Here is a 16,785-nt window from a genome sequence, read left to right on the forward strand (position 1 = left end):
TAAAAAAATATATATATATATATATTTTTTTTATCTATAATAATATAGAATATTATGTTATTATTTTTAAATAATATAAATGAATATCATCAAAATAACTGATAAACTAATAGAATTGAATTAGTGCCACTGACGGATCCAAGTCACAGTTTTAACACAGTGTGTTAACAAGGTTAACATTGTGAATTTTTTAAAAAACGTTAAAATTTAAAAAACTACAAAATCAATAATTTTTTTCTTTTTAAAATCAAATAAAAATTTGAGAAGATGGTCTTTTTGTTTTTTCTGATGCCAAAAAATCCTTTCCTTAAATTTCTATTTAAAGTTTTCTGCAACTTTTTAAATGGGACCCAAATTAAAATCTTTTCAAGGGCTCATCCCAACCCCATAGGAGAAGACACCCGCCTAGTGACATTCCAGTCGCAAAACCCCCCTCCCGTTCCTTACCCTGTTGGGCTTTAACGAGAATCGTCTATCGCCCTCCGACTTTTTACATCTCATAGTAATAAGCTGGCCTCATTGTGATGCCACTGATGTAAATGCCTCGGTAGACATTTGCGTCTGTGATTTATTGAACTCGAGTTTTACCTTCGCTGTAGGCCTCATCTGGACATCTTGAATGTCCTACATCATATCCCTCTGAACTAGCTAACCGAGCAAGAACCCCGCGCCTAGTTCTACTTATTATGAGCCAATTTCGTGAATGTCTTGTAATTCGAGGCAATGAACACAACATACCATCAAAAATGTTGATCGCAACAACAAAATTTAGTCTGGTTCCCTTAGTGAACTCAACTAGTTCAAACTCCAGACTTAGATTAAATTAAATTTAAGTTAAAATTACGGACTCCGGTCTGGTCCACTAGGGAGAGGTGGACAGACTTCTTTCAAGGGCCCAGTAGAGACTTTATTCAGTAATGACTAGTATATGTCAGAAAATATCAGTCTGACTAAACTGTTATTTCTCAGAAAAAAAAACGAGCTGTCGTTTCACTTCAGTACAAACTGTTTTTTCCATCTGATAGGAATAGGAAATATTTTGAATCATCTGACAGAACTGTCAGCTCACTCTGATGAACGTTAAGTTAATGAAAACAGATAAAGTGAATAAACTGTTTGTTGTTCCCAGCAAACAGAACAGGTCATTTACCCAGCAAGCTGTTGTTTTATCAACGTTAAATATTCTGTAAGCTAACTGCTAAGGTGAACAGTCTCAAAAAAACAAAAGTGTTCCATTAAAATACTGTAATATTAAACTGCAGAATAAATGGGTCATAAAATGTTAAATCTTGTGATAAAATGCTATATGATATTCATTGGCAATAATCGAATCATTCTGTATCCTACAGTCAATGCGCTGAGAAAAATATTAAAATGAAACTGTTGTTTTTTAAACTTAAAAACCAAGCAGTCATGAATGTTAACAGATTAATTCATCCTCTCTTTCCAACAGCTTGTACAAACAGTTATTTTTTTCAATACAGTTCGTTCTCGTTTGGCAGGAACAACAGAAACGCCCACTTCTAGTTCTAACTAAAGTAGGTGTTTTTATTTTATAATAATAAAAAACTACTGTGTTCCAGTGAAATTAAATTTAAGCCTTATTGAACTAATTATTCCAATATTTAATACACTCCAATATTTAACACAACTTTGATTGTTTTCATCACTAAAATTTGTTGATTAATAATTAATTTCATACCACGGTATTTCATTATACCTGCCATTCTATATTTCATATCTATGAAATTTATAATAAGCTATTTATAAGAAGATGTGAACCTTTTGATCCATTAGTGCAGTCTAATCACTTCAAATTTGTAGCATTATTAATATTAATTTTGTGCTTTTGTGTTTCTATTGCTACTAAACCATAAATAATTCAATCGCAACAGATTATTAATATTAATTACATAGATAATTGAAATCAGATTCAAGCTGTGACTATATTTCATTAATAATTTAAAAGTGAAATGAAAATTCTGTACAGAACATTAAAACAGTTAATAGATTATTAAAATAACATAATGATGTACATTAACATGTTTTGGTAAAACATTTAATATATTAAAAGTTTTACATTTATGATTTCTTACAATATTTTTAGACATTTTATAATAATCTAGTTATGGAATTTTCTTTAAAAATGTGACATGAATAATCAGCAAGTTATGTAATACTTAAATCAGTGTAATACTTAATTGACCAAGCAAAACAAAGTCCTTTTTTAATTTGAACTTTAAACAATTTGTATGTTTGAGGTGCAGTTATGGTGAAATAAGTTTTCCAGTATATATGAAATTTTGTTATAAAATTCTTTGCTGTTTAATATAATGATAGGTAACTATTTTTATAATAAAATTTTCTATTCCAAAATAGCCACTTAGTGGAAACTAGCACTTATAATCTGAAAAATTATGGCTTAACAAGTGGCCACATAAAATTTCGAAGCCTATCTCTGGTCTAGAAATTAATCTTTTTACAATTAATCTTTGTTCAAGTGGGTAAAATTCTTATGTTTAATGGTTAGTCCAGTTAGTCAATCTTTACGGAAAATGATCTGATCAAATAAATCATACATGATATTTTGTAAATATTAACTTTTACTTTCCCGTCTAGCACTTTAGCAGAGCTATAGTTTTAGAAGGAAAAGTATTGTAATCAGCCCAATTTGGGCATATGCGGTTTTCACCGGATCTTGATGTTTTGATACCTAAGGAACCCAAAAAACCCAAAAACCAGATGGAAATATTCATATATACGTGTGTATGTTTGGTGTCGCACTATATCTTCAGAACTACTGGACTGATTTTGTCCAAACTTGGTCAGATTACTTCTATATAGAGGGCATTGATTGATGGCATTAAATTTTCAACTTATAAGGTCAAGTGGTTGAGACTGTAGAGCAAGGTCAACCTCAGTATTTCAAGATTTTGCCTAATTAAGATTTTATTTTTCTTAGTCACATTTGTTACAATTAAAAAAATAATAATATTTGCAATAAATAATTTTACCATATCACACTCTACTCCAAAAAAGGCTATAAACTAGTGGCTAAGTGGGTATACTACATCAATGGTAGTAGTACCCCTTGTCATCATAAGGAGTGCTAGTGTAGCACTGACATGGTAAATTAACGTGTGTGTGTATGCATGTGTAAGCTGGGTGACGGAAATGTCTTACTACTGTCTTGTCAATTTTTTTCAATATTTCATGTGTATATTATTATCCTTTTTATTTTCTATTCCTTATGTATATATTGCAATGTGTTCAACTTGTGAACAATAAGCAACTCCATGGTCTAATGAGATGAGGATGATAAGTATGACATGTAAAAGAGGTCTAGTCTTGTTCACACTTGGCTGTTCTTTTATGAGATGTGTGATTAATTGAACTCCAATTACTAAAAGTACACTATCTATAATTCAGATCCATATAAAATCAACTTACTTTTACTAGGATTTGAACCTCAGCACCTTTAACTTTAATAATAAGGTGATTTGCGACTACAATTTTACCACCAGACAACTTAGCGAGCAAAAACAAGTGTATAAAATTGCCGGTGGATACTTGCCAGTGGACAATTAACAAATCTTGGAAAAATAAAAAAAACCGTGGAGATATGGTGAAAGTGCTTCCTTGATTCCTTAGAAACAATGCTTACAATATTGGGATTATAGTAATTAAAATTCTATAAACAAATTAAATTTTACAAAACAAAAAAAAAAATTATATGAACAAACACCATTTAGACTGAACATATACTCTATTCCATCCAATGGTCTTCTTAGCACAAGTGATATCATTAATGATTACTGCACTAACAAAGTAAGTATATAATTAGTTCCAAATTGTTACAGGAAGAAAAATTTGTGAAAGATTTGAAAGTGTGTTGTTTGTAATTTTAAATTTGAGTAATTAAAAAATCTGCAGATACATGAAAATTAAAATTTGTCATCACATTTGAATGGCATAATGGGTTTTAATGAAACTCATTGGTTGTTTATAATGACCCTGATTCAACATAAGGTTGTTAAAGTTTCAGAAATTAAGGCTGGAAGTACATCCCTTCTACTTGATCAGAATTTTTAATTGCCATTTTATTGTTTAAATCTAATTTTAATTAACAATTTAAATATTTTTTTTAATATTTCAACATTTTTCCATTATTCTTAACCTGTTTACAACAGGATAAAAATATTAATGCTAAATTGGATTGTGAATGTTCAAGTAATTATACTGTAATACTTTATTTTGGTCGTTAACCTGATCTGCAGTTGATAGAGTGCAACAAAAGCTAATCTATCAATTTTAAAATGTATTCAATGAATTGTTTATTGGGTTTGAGCAATTTTATTAACTTCAAATAATGAAGTAAGAAAATATTGTGTTCAATAGTTTATAGAATAAAAGTGAAAGAACTACACATTTATTAATTTCTGATATTTTTAATAGAAAATTAAAAACGATGAGTAAAACGTTTTTTTAGTGTTAGGTTTTTTATTTCAAATAAATTAAATTATCCAGTCTATATTTGTTATCAAAAGTATTTGTTAATAAGATGGAAGGTGCACATAGAATAATCTTATTTTACCGGAATATAAACATTTTATCAATCATCCAGGAGAGTTTGTAATAAGATGTTTCAATACAAATACATCTGCATGTGTATATTTTGTAATATTATTAAAATAGAATGGTATTGGTAACTGTTATAAAACAGGAACAATGTTGCTACACTGAGTCTACTATATATATTTCAAAACCATATCAGACTTTTTAAATCTCATACCTAGAGGAAGCTGTTTTTTCTGTAGAGAAACAATTTTTTCTTTTGATAAATTTAAAAATAAAACTGATAAAATTTTTTTTTTAAATCTTCAATTATCTCATCCCACTCAATGTGTACATAAATACCCGATCAAATAATTTTCATTATCACTATTTGAATTATGATTCACTTTATAGTTATTTTTAACATCCTGGCTATAGCTCTGTTGCTAATATATAGCAGCTGTACAAAAGGGAAAAGTATGTAGATCGGTCTAAAATTTTGACATCAGGTTTTATCTATCACTCTTTATCATTATACAGCCACAGCCTTTGATAAATGAAAAATAATACTACCTGAAACTGTGAGGATTTTTTGATTTGATTTGATTCAGTGAAGAAAATCACAGAAATCACTTAATACCTCACTTTCCTTTCTAAGTCTGTTAATGGATGTTTATTTTTCATAAGAATGACTGTACTATGTTTTGAGTGAATTTATGTCATGCGTCAATTCACCTGTAGATATTTGTTTATTCCACCTAACATACAAACATTTTATTTAAATTCTTTCAGATCTAATAGTGTCTATCATTCATCTTTCTCCATTGCACACATAACCATATATTGTTACGTGATCAAAACTATCGTATTATGATAATTTTTCAATATGTTTTAGTATTTACAAGGTTGAGAAGTTTCGATCAAAAGCAGAATGGTTTTACCCCTTCTATTCAACCTAAAAGGTATTCTATATACTGCTAAATTTTGGATTTTAATTGTTCAGTTCTATGTACTTAGAAAGGCAGAAAACATGGTCTACAGATTAAGAATCTTAACGTAGGAAAATGAAGAATGTAAAAGTTGAGTTACTGTAATTCAGTTTTGGACAGTTCACTGATTATTTCTAAGATGAATTATTTCTATAAGAATGGTTTTCCTTCTATAAAAAATAAATAATATTTTTATCAGATGGTTTTGTATCAGCTATTACCCTAAAATCATATTAAAAAAGTTATTTTTAAAGCAATAGTAATAATAGTAATACAAAAGAAATAGTTATTTAATGAAAGATTTTCCTAAATGAGTGTAAACAGCATGTTTAATGCATTGATTTTCATAGAAAGGAGTACATCAAATTGGTGCTTTACATGGCCTTTTAACACTTGAGAAGCATTTAAGATACAAATTGAACGAGTCAGTTTTACTTTTTTTTTAGAGTAATATCATCGATAATCAGATTCTGTGTAAACATGTTACTTGTAATTAATAACACACTATATAGTATTACTTGATTTCTGGTGAGAATATTATGTTTATATAAAAAAATGTGTAGGCTCAATAAAGAAGGGGACAGGAAACTACTTCATTCCTGACAAGAGAAAGTGAGTTTGATATAGAATGTTTGTCTCAGGTCAAGTTGTTCAAAATCAGTACCTTATGTTATAGCACATAGTGAGAAATATGTTATACAGTGAGAAAGTTTCTCCATATTGTTAGTACATCTTCCTGTACTCTGTTAGTTGATAGATGCATAAAAAAATGTAATAATGATAAATGTAAACAATGTGCCATACAAAATTTGTAGTATTTAAAAAAAGATATAATTAGTAATACAATAACAGCATTAGTCTATAAAAGAAATACAACTGGATCATCTCTGGAAATATCATATTTGGAATCATAAACCGTACTAATTCACTTACGTCTGTGGTTTTTGCCTTCTATCTTCAAATCTTAAGTAGATGTTTTGGTTATTACAGCTAGAAAAGATACCTTTCATCACCAACAGCAATATGTTTAATCTCTTCTATAATAACAAAACTATAAATTTTTTAATTTATAAAATGAAGTAGTAAATATGATTATTATTTTTGTTAATGAAATAAAATTCTGTTTCAGCACTTAAAGTTTTAATGTTGTAAAATATGGTTTTAATAATTCTTTATAAAAAAAGTATCTGTTAAAGCAAAAGTCTCTGTAAAAATATTTCAAGTAAATGCATAAAACTAATAGGAATAAAAATATGAATGTTAATAAAATAATTATTCAACTATGTTGTATCATTTTAATATTAATTTATACTATGTAATGTTTAAGAAGAAAAGTAATAAAAATTCAATTTTCAGTTTTAGGAGCAATAACTAATAAAATTGTAACAGACATTGAGAGTAAAAGTCCAGAATCTTCAGGGACAAAAAATTGTGCCAGCAGTGGAGGAATATGTATACCAGCTAATGAATGTCCAGAAGGAAAATCAGCTCCTCTAGGGTTATGTCGTGAATACCATAGAAGTGGTACAGAATGCTGTTATGGATGTAAGTAAAAATAAATAATTTTATTATTATGGTTTTTATAAACACTATAACATAACATTTTAATAACATTGTATTTCATAGCATATTATCTATGCTATGAAATAGCATATTAACATAACATATTTAACAATTTTATTGTTAAAAAACAATTTTATTAAAATGAAATTACTATATGTTATAGTTTGTGACAACTTTAAATTAGCCTGCCTTCACCTGTTCCTATTTTGTGACAACTTTAAATTAACCTGCCTTCACCGGTTCCTATTTTTCAGATTTTCTCACCATTTATATACATCTTAAATATAATCCCTTACTATAAACCACTTTCCTTCTATAACTCTTAATTTCATGACCTTTTCTTACTATTTTCTCAATCACAGCTACACCATCTCTTCTTGGGTTTCCCTCTTGGTCCATTATCTTCTTCTTTTGCTTTAGTTTCTTTTAGTAGCTTCCCTTCTTGTATTTTCTTCAGGTGTCTTAACCATTTCAGATTCTTTTTCCCAACTTTGTCAAACATTTTATATATACCTGGTCAATCCTACATAATTTTATTTCTGATTCTATGTCTTGGTTTTCCACAGAATGTTTCATAGAGATTTTATTTCTGATGTTAGCATTTCTTATTTCTTCTGCTCTGCATATGAGAGAAAAATGAGAAAATAATGAGTTTTAAAAAGAACTTTTTTACACTTAGCTGACACTTCCTTATTCCTTGCAATGCTTCTACCTTTCTGATAAAAAAGCCTTCTTCACTCTTACACCTAATTCTTTTCTTAGCTCACCATCTATTGCAAATACTGTCCTCAAATGAATAGATTCTTTAACCTGTTCCAGTTAAATACCTCTCGTCTCACATACACAATTTTTAGGAATTTATTTCATAAATTATGAGCAATAATGATCCCTATAATATAGTTTAAAATTCATTGTAAAACATTTTTTTGTATAAGTATTCCATTTATTTTTGCTTTGATTTTGTCCATGATGATATTAATTTAAAAATATAGATTTTTATCATGACAAACCAAAACAAATTTTAATATAATACATTTTTAAAGAAAATTCTTTCAAAATATTTTCAGTCATCCTTGTGAATGGTGCTGCTGTTCTCAAATCGAGTTATCAGTTGACACTGGTTTAAGAATATGAGCACAGTTGGAGGGATGCACACAGAGATTGTAAAAAATTTTTTGAAGTTTTATTATGTTTTATTAAAGTTCGGTTTGGTTTGTTTTAGCAAAAATTTGTGTTTTATAATTATTTTATTTAAGTGGATTTTGTATGCACTCTACATTTTTATATCACTATTTAAAGGATTAAAAATATGGAATACGTATTAAGTATTCGTTTGGAAATTTTTGAACCAAGAATGTCAATGTGTTTCTCCCAACTTAAATTCTTATTAACTCTTTTCTTAATCTTTGCCTTTTGCTGTGTAGTATGGAGGGTCAGGATTTCTATTTTTAATTCTTTAAAATTCTTTAATATACTGAGTTTCATCATTTCTCCAACCCCTTCTTTGTTATCTTATTATTTTTCCATCTTAATTATTATCTAAACTTTCATCAACTGTTACATGAAAAAGTTAATACAACAATTTTTTTCAAAATTATTGTTACCATTTTTAAACGACTGCCAAAACAGAGGTGTAATGTATTTAGGTTGTATGTATGTGTGTTTGTTCCCCCGTAGCAGCTCAAAGATTTAAATAAATTTAAACAAATTGAAAAACTATACTACATACAAATACTATATACGTAATTGTCATGATCTTTACCCGCATGATCTTTAATTATCCTATATTAAAGAGCAAGATTTATAGTTAAATATAAAGACAATGACCAAATTAATTTTTTTGTCTTTGCTGTAATAAAGTGCAACTGACAAAAAATACACTCTTAGCTATATAGTAAACCAACAATAATAAATAATTTAATTTGTACTTTTAGACATATGATTCACATAATACTGAATTCAATCTACATAAACAACAACATAGACAGACTACTACATAATGTTTATGTAGTCTGTAACAACAATACAGACTACATAAACGAAATCAACACTACAAAATATTTAGCACCTATAAACTAATATAAGACAATACTCACTGATACACTTCTACACAAAATAAATAAAAATAAAATGAAAAATTAATAAAACAAAAAAATACATTTTATTAATAATATACATACAGTAAATAAAGCACTTGGAAAAAATTAGCACAAAAATTTAAAACTTCTGGGTACAATGTGGCTTTTAGAATAGTAAAAGCAAAACAAAGCATTACTCATGGAAAACAATCACCAAACAAACATTATTTCTGTAATGTATTAATTGTTCTGCTCTGACTATAAAATGTGTTACAATGGTCCTTCAAATAAACATAAAATGAATGCTTTTTCTATAACACTGAATTATCATTTGGCAACTGTTTCACAGATAAAACTTTATATTACTATTTACATTTATTATTGTTATTTTTATATACTATGTAATAATGTTTAAATTTTATAATAGAATTCTTATTAGTACATCTGTGGTTTTGCACCAGCAGAGAATAGATATGTCAGCCAAAACTTATAACTTATCTAATTCACTAAAGTATCATTCTTCGTAATATTTGCTCCCTTTTATTTTGAATATCATTTCACAGATAAAAATCATTTTTAAGCAAGTGATATTTTATGATACTTTCTCCTGTTTATTCTAAAATTATCTAAGAATATCTACAATTATATAGCTATATAGCTCTATATATATATATATAGTATATCTATATACTCTATAAATACAAAATGATAATATGAAAACATGTGCAGAATGAAGAAGAATTAGAAAAAAAAAAAATATTATGATCTGTTTTCTGTTCACAGTATCAACTACAGAAACTTCATGTGCAAAACTAGGTGGAGAATGTATGAAATGGTGTGGTGAAGCAGTTAGAATTTCACAAGCAACTGATTGTGCATCAAACAAAATTTGTTGTGCTCTTGTTCAATAACTTCTTTAAAATAAATATATTTGAAGTGAATAAAATTAATGAAATTAAATCACTATTGCTGTGGTTATTCTATTTAATTAAAATTAAGTTCAAAATATATTATTATTTTAATATGAACCTACTTACTTTAATGAGATAGATTTTTATTCACATTTAAAATGTTTTTTATTGATTTGTTTGGATAACACAATTTTGTTAATTGAAAATTTACAAATACATATTTAAGTACAAATTTTGTGACTGTTTTTATATAAAACTATTTTATTTATATTTTAACATGGCTACTTTTAATAAAAATATAATATATGGTATGTATATAATCAAACATGTTTTATTTTGACTGTTTTTGTGGATTAGTAAGTACCATCTTCTACAGTGCTTTCAAAAAGTAATTATACATCTGTTATGTACTGACACAATAATATGAATTAATTGTATGCAACATCGACTTACAGCAGTTTTTGGAAATGATCTCCATGGAACTTACATTATTTTTTTTTTCTAAATAATGTAGTTTTATGGACATAATTTCTTTTAGAAAAGGTCCATGCTTATAGTTCATTACCTCTTCATGAAAAAATAACAAAGGAACAGACATTAATCTTACATCTGTGAAATCATTTCTAAAGTCCTACATTTTCTTACCCCTGCCATGTATTCTATGGCTTTTTCTATCGTCTAAAAACTGTTTTTAAATTTATTTAGATGATGATCCCAATATAAATTTTAAATCATATTTAACCTTAACATAAGAGATTGTCATTTTAGAATGTTTTGCTCTCAGCAATTTATTCTAATTAAAGTTACATATTTACTTTAGAGCAAATATATTTGAGTTTATTTTTTTTTTATTGTTTAATTGCACATAAAATCTTAATTAATATAAGTCATTCATTCTGCCATTAGGGCAGGTCCTGTCATGGCTGTTGCTCTTCACCTTATTCTATACTTTGCTCACCTCTTTGTTTCAGCAGATTTTCCCTTTTCCATAATCTCATCCATCATTTAAAATTTTTTCTTTCCTCTTCTTTTCCTTCTACTCATTAAACCTTCTAACATATCCACTAATAAATACTTTCTTCTCATACAATTCCTAGCCAGTTCCTTTTCCTAAATTTAATCACGTTTAGCATTTTCCTATTCTCTCAAATTCTTCTTAATACTTCTTCCTTTGTTACATGATCTTGTCATCTGACATTTATCATTCTGCACCACACCCATATCTCAAAATACTCAATTCACTTTCTTTCTGCTTTTCTCATTGACCACGTTTCAGCTCTGTAGAGCATCACACTTCAAATAAAACATTTCATTAATATCTTCCTTAACACTAAGTTTAACTTTCCACACGATAATCTTCCCTTCTTATTGAATGCCTGCTTGCTTCTTGAATTCTTGTTTTAATTTCTACTGTGCAAGTCAGGTCATCAGTTTTTATAAATCTCCCAAGTTCTGAAATTTCTTCATCTGCTCTAAAACTAATTTCCTATCTTAATTTCAATCCTGTCATCTTTTCCACCTAATATTATACATTTTGTCTTTTTTTATCCTTAAACCCTGACTTTCACAAGCTTCTTTTAAGTCTTCAAGCATCTCATTTCATTTTCATTGGGCTCTTTGCCAGTATCGCCATGTCATCAGCAAGATATATATATATATTCTATTCTTCTAATCCCCAATCTTTATTCCACTTTTCCTGCTCAGACAGCATTTAATTATTTCTTCCAGATATATACTAGACAGTGTTCTTAACTATTTTCAAACAATTCAAACAAGGAGGCTACTTAATTCAGTACAAAATTTACATTTCTAAAATTCTGAACAACTAGAGTTGTAGGAAGCTTTTTTTTCATTGTCATAGTGGAAACCTTATATAGGCACCATGTGGTCTAGAACCATATGGTATTGTGGGTCTTACCTGTAAAACACTCTCAGTGTTGCCCTGTGCATTACAGGACACCGTAACTCATCCTTATCAGCACTTCTTTCTCAGTGGTGCAGAGGGAAGCTGGCTGATAGTTGATGTAGTGGTTAGCATACAGGCCTCAGCTTATCTTTGATATAATGGGAAGGATACATTATTTTTTTGCCTAATATTTTATATTTATTAAAAGATTATCTGAGATTATAGTACCAAATATTAAAAAAAAACTTATATAAAAATAAATGACCAGTATATCGTATATCCAAATGTTCAACAACCTTGCTTTTGTGATTACTAGTGGCTTCTATATTAGTTGCAAGAGTGCTTCTTTAGTTTCATGTATCATTTTATCTTTATATATAAAGAATGGGTGCAACATGTAATAAGAAATATTTTTGATAAATCATCAGGGTATGATGCTATTCTTTAGCAACCTAAAGACAACAGCAGAAGTAGAAATTGGCTGATGAGTATATCTAGGTCTGCCACCTACAACAGAAGTACAAATATCTCTGGACATTGATTCAATAAACTCTTCTAAGATAATCATTTAGATTTTTTAAATCAAATGTTTGAAGTCAAAGATTTATTGTCTCTGCATTGTGGTAAATTTTAAAACATTCAATGCAATGGTCATGTCAGTGTATAGTTGCTCAGTATTTGATTTATTGAATCCTGCAGCCCAAGGTTTTGTTATACTTCCAGTTCTCAACAAGTTCTCTCCATAACCAACAAGTTGATACTCAATAGACTTTGGATGCATGGAGAGGACAGATTTGTAAAACTTTGAAATAGATAAGTTCTTGTAAAACATTTCAAAATTCAGAAATTCACAAGTATGTAAATCAAAATATAAATCATTATACCAACAGATGAATGAAATTCAGAAAAAAACATCATTGGAATGATGCAGAACTTATTCAAGTACAAATACAAAATACAGTATAATGAAAATAGATTAAAAATATGAATGATAATTGAAGGATTTGGGTAAAATTTTCATGTTTATTTGTTAGGAGTAGATAACCACTCCATGATCTCTCTTATCTAGGTTATGAGTAAATAAGAGATATCAGTGAATATTAAACAAAATGGTAATTTTTAATGTTAGGTCTATATATATATTTTTTGAGGTGAGTCTCCTATAAAAATAATAAAATTTATGTCATTCTGAATTAACAATTTATCCTCAATTTAGGCTAACATGTCTTGAATTTTCTTTACATGATATTTGCCTATTAAATATAATTGTTTATTTTGTTGAAAAACATAATAAAAAGTGATAATTTTAAAAGGTTCTACAGGATATTCCACAGAAAAGGAGATAATAATTTGCACTAAAAGGTCTATGGAGGAAGAAGCTTCATTAATCTGAAAGTAAGGTATTTGATTGTTATGTATCATTTGTTTTTCTTTTTTCTCTGGTTAACTGAAAAAAGCCTTCTAACAGTTCAACATTTATATCCTCTGAGGACTAGCGAGAGAGAGTACTTAGAGGAGATTTTTTTTTCATTTCTAGGTCACATGATTATTTCATAAGATAAAAGGAGATATAAAAAGGTTGACTGAGTATATAGATAGATGTAAAGGAAATTTATCTAAGTACTTCATTAACACAATAATTCACATGATAATTATAAAACAGAAAACTTACCAAATCAAGGGATAAACAGACATGTCATTATTTTGCCAATGTATTCACTTTATAAATTAAAATAGTTCTACTAATATTTAAACAATCTTTTTAAAAACTCATTTACTTTTTTGATCATTTTTAAGATACATTTAATGAATAAACCTCAGTTCATTTTTTACAACACTGATGATCTGATATGAAAAGCAAACGATCTATTAAGAAAAATGAATAAGTGACAAACACACACACACCATGGTATTTTCATGATAATAAATTGAAAATAATATTTTCAATTTTAAAGATTAATGATTTAATATCATCAAACAAGCCGAATTTTAATTTGAAAGCAGTAAAAAACTGAAATAATTAATGACTCAGATTATGTAATGTATGAGTATATGCAAGTATTCCTGGAATTGTATTTGAAAATGAGAGGCATACATGGGTTTTTGACATGATGCAATAATTATTGATGGATGAATGATTATATATATAAAATGTATAATATATATATTTAATATATAAATTCTTGTATATATATATATATATATATATATATATATATATATCTAGTTGTATTGTTGTTAATATATATATATATATATTTATGTTATAGATTGTACATACATATAAAAATAAATAAATACATCATTTAAATTTGTATAAAATTTAACTGATCAATATGTAGCTTAATTGTAGGTTTTCACATAAAAAACAACACAATCTATATTCCAATATAAAAAAATAAAAATAAAATTTAAGTTTAACATTAAAATAAAATCAATTCTACATTCAAGCAATATTGTTTAAATCAACCCTAATTTTTTTCATGAAAGGAAATTAAATGTATCTAACAAGTCAAAAGATACTTAAGGAACCGTATATTCTAAAACACACATGTCCTTGTTTTAGGCTTATGGGCACAAGCATATGGGAGATTTTTTGTTACATAATCAATATTTATATTTTTTTAACAATATGAAGAAATTTAATTATTTTTAAATATGTTTAAAATTAACAGACCTGTGGAAGAAAAAACTTAAGAACTATTTGTAAATAAATCAGTGCCTGATTTTCATTCTAATTAGAATTCCTAATGATCACTTTACGACCTGCTGATGAATAAAAAGAATTTTGTTCAAGCAGTTTTCCTCCAATTGTCTGTAATTAATTACTTACTTCAAAATAGATTAAAATAAAAGTATTATAAACTAATTTTAGAATATAAAGAGGAAAACATAATTGTCAATAATGTATTTTGCATAGCGTTAAATGCAAATGATTGGAATTTTTGCATGATTTGATCAGGATCATCAATAATAATTTCTAAATATTTATGTTATAACTTTGTGTGTGTGTGTATGTATACACATATAAAACTAAAGGATATGTGCAGAAATTATTTTTTTATATTAATAAATAAATAAAAAGTGCTTATAAATTGCTGTAAAAATTTATAAAATTTAAGACAATACAATTCGAAAGCGATTTAAAAAAAAACAGTTTTTTTATTGGTTAACTCAACCATAGACATTAAGAGGTTTGGACTAATTTTAAAATAATTTTCCACTTTATCTTTGACTGTCAAGAACTACATTCTACATATTCCAATTGTAAAATTCTAAAAATGATTATGACTTTTAGGGATAAAAATTTATTAAATGAAATAACCTTGGATAAAATATAAAGAACTTGAAAAAATTTGCTTACCTTGGCACAAACATTGGAACGGATAAAACAGGTTATGAGATCATTAATAAGTTAAGTAAAGGAAATACATTTTTCCAAAGTGTAAAGTATTTACTGTGGAACATTGATCATATCAAATTTTTTTTAAATTTATTCAAGGGGTGAGGAATATCGTGAAAAAACAAATTTTGATTTTCTTCAGAGATATATTAGAGAAAATTTTAAAATTAAACCAAATTTATTACCTTTAATGTATACACAAATAATAAAAAAAATCTTTTTTCAAAAAATTAATTCCGACTTCTTAAAATTGATATACATGTTTTTTGTTCTTTTACTTTTTTCACTTTGCCTTAATTATTTTTCAAATTTTTTTTGAAACTTTATACTTCATGAATAAAGGTGTCAAGAAATGTCTACAATCTTTTTAAGTTATAGACCTCAGAACTAAAAAAAACCCTCAGATCTAAAAGCTTTTTTGAAATTCCTTTTCTTACTTTATTCTTTATTAAAGGGGTAATAGAGAAAACTTTACTTAAACAAATTTGTTAAGCTAAACTTGTATTTGAATATGTTTGCAAAAAGTCTTATTAAAATTTATTCCCCATCTCCAAAAAATATATATTTTACTTCCTTGTACAAAGTAAAGAAAGTATTGTGATCGCGAAATATTTCGGTTTTCATATTTCATCGGAAATATCCATTTTGATCATCTCTGAATCCATTTCGACTAGTTTTGGCGTGACGTCTGTACGTGTATTTGATACGTATCTGCATTTGTATCTCACATAACTAAAAAAACGAATTTTGTTTTTAATACTGTTGTAACATCTAGTTGTGCACCTTTCTTTTTGATTGCAATCGAATTTTAATTAATGAAATATTTGGATCTTAAAGGGAAGGCACATAGGTTCAAATCAGACTTTATTTTCTTTTGTTTTGTTTTTAATTTATTTTTTTAACTTCCTTGTTTTTTTAATTTAAATATATTGATTTAATAATTATTAACACGTGATTGTAAAAAAAATTACAATAAAAAATATTCAATAACAAAAAAAAAATTTTTTTTTTAAATCAGAAGTTATTAGTGAAATAAAATTTTATGTTCTTTTAAAAATATGCATATGTAATTTAATTGGTGTACAAGGAAGTCATATGGTATCCACATTAAATTTGGTGAAACATCTGATTATTTAATTATAATTTAGAATCTGTTGATTCAAAATATTGTTTCGTTTTTAGCTGTTTGTTCTTGTGTTTAAAAATTAATTTGAGTGCTCCTTTGTCCGATTGCACTAAGGAAAATTAATGCAGTGTTTTCTCAATTCAGAAGATATAAAACCAGAAGGGATTGTTAAATTATTTTTAATGATTTGAAGAGTTTTTTCAGTGGAACAAAGATCCTTTTTTTAGTGGACTGATCGGTTAAAAATATTAGAAT

The 16,785-nt window shown here is 27.2% G+C and overlaps 1 protein-coding gene and 1 long non-coding RNA gene across 3 annotated transcripts in view; one reads left to right on the forward strand and one right to left on the reverse strand.

Moving 5' to 3' along the window:
* Positions 1 to 10,330, forward strand: part of LOC142329384 (U-scoloptoxin(19)-Tl1a-like) — a 62,209-nt gene extending 51,879 nt beyond the window's left edge. For both annotated transcript variants that reach the window (XM_075373945.1, XM_075373946.1), the window contains exons 2-3: positions 6,900 to 7,088; positions 9,968 to 10,330. In XM_075373945.1, the coding sequence (XP_075230060.1) occupies positions 6,900 to 7,088; positions 9,968 to 10,095 (317 nt within the window). In that variant the 3' untranslated portion in view covers positions 10,096 to 10,330. The remainder of the gene's footprint in view (positions 1 to 6,899; positions 7,089 to 9,967) is intronic.
* Positions 1 to 16,785, reverse strand: part of LOC142329385 (uncharacterized) — a 74,697-nt gene that overhangs the window by 44,643 nt on the left and 13,269 nt on the right. The window lies entirely within an intron of this gene.

This window comes from Lycorma delicatula, chromosome 8 (genome assembly GCF_047948215.1).
Source record: "Lycorma delicatula isolate Av1 chromosome 8, ASM4794821v1, whole genome shotgun sequence".
Classification (NCBI taxonomy): Eukaryota; Metazoa; Arthropoda; class Insecta; order Hemiptera; family Fulgoridae; genus Lycorma; species Lycorma delicatula.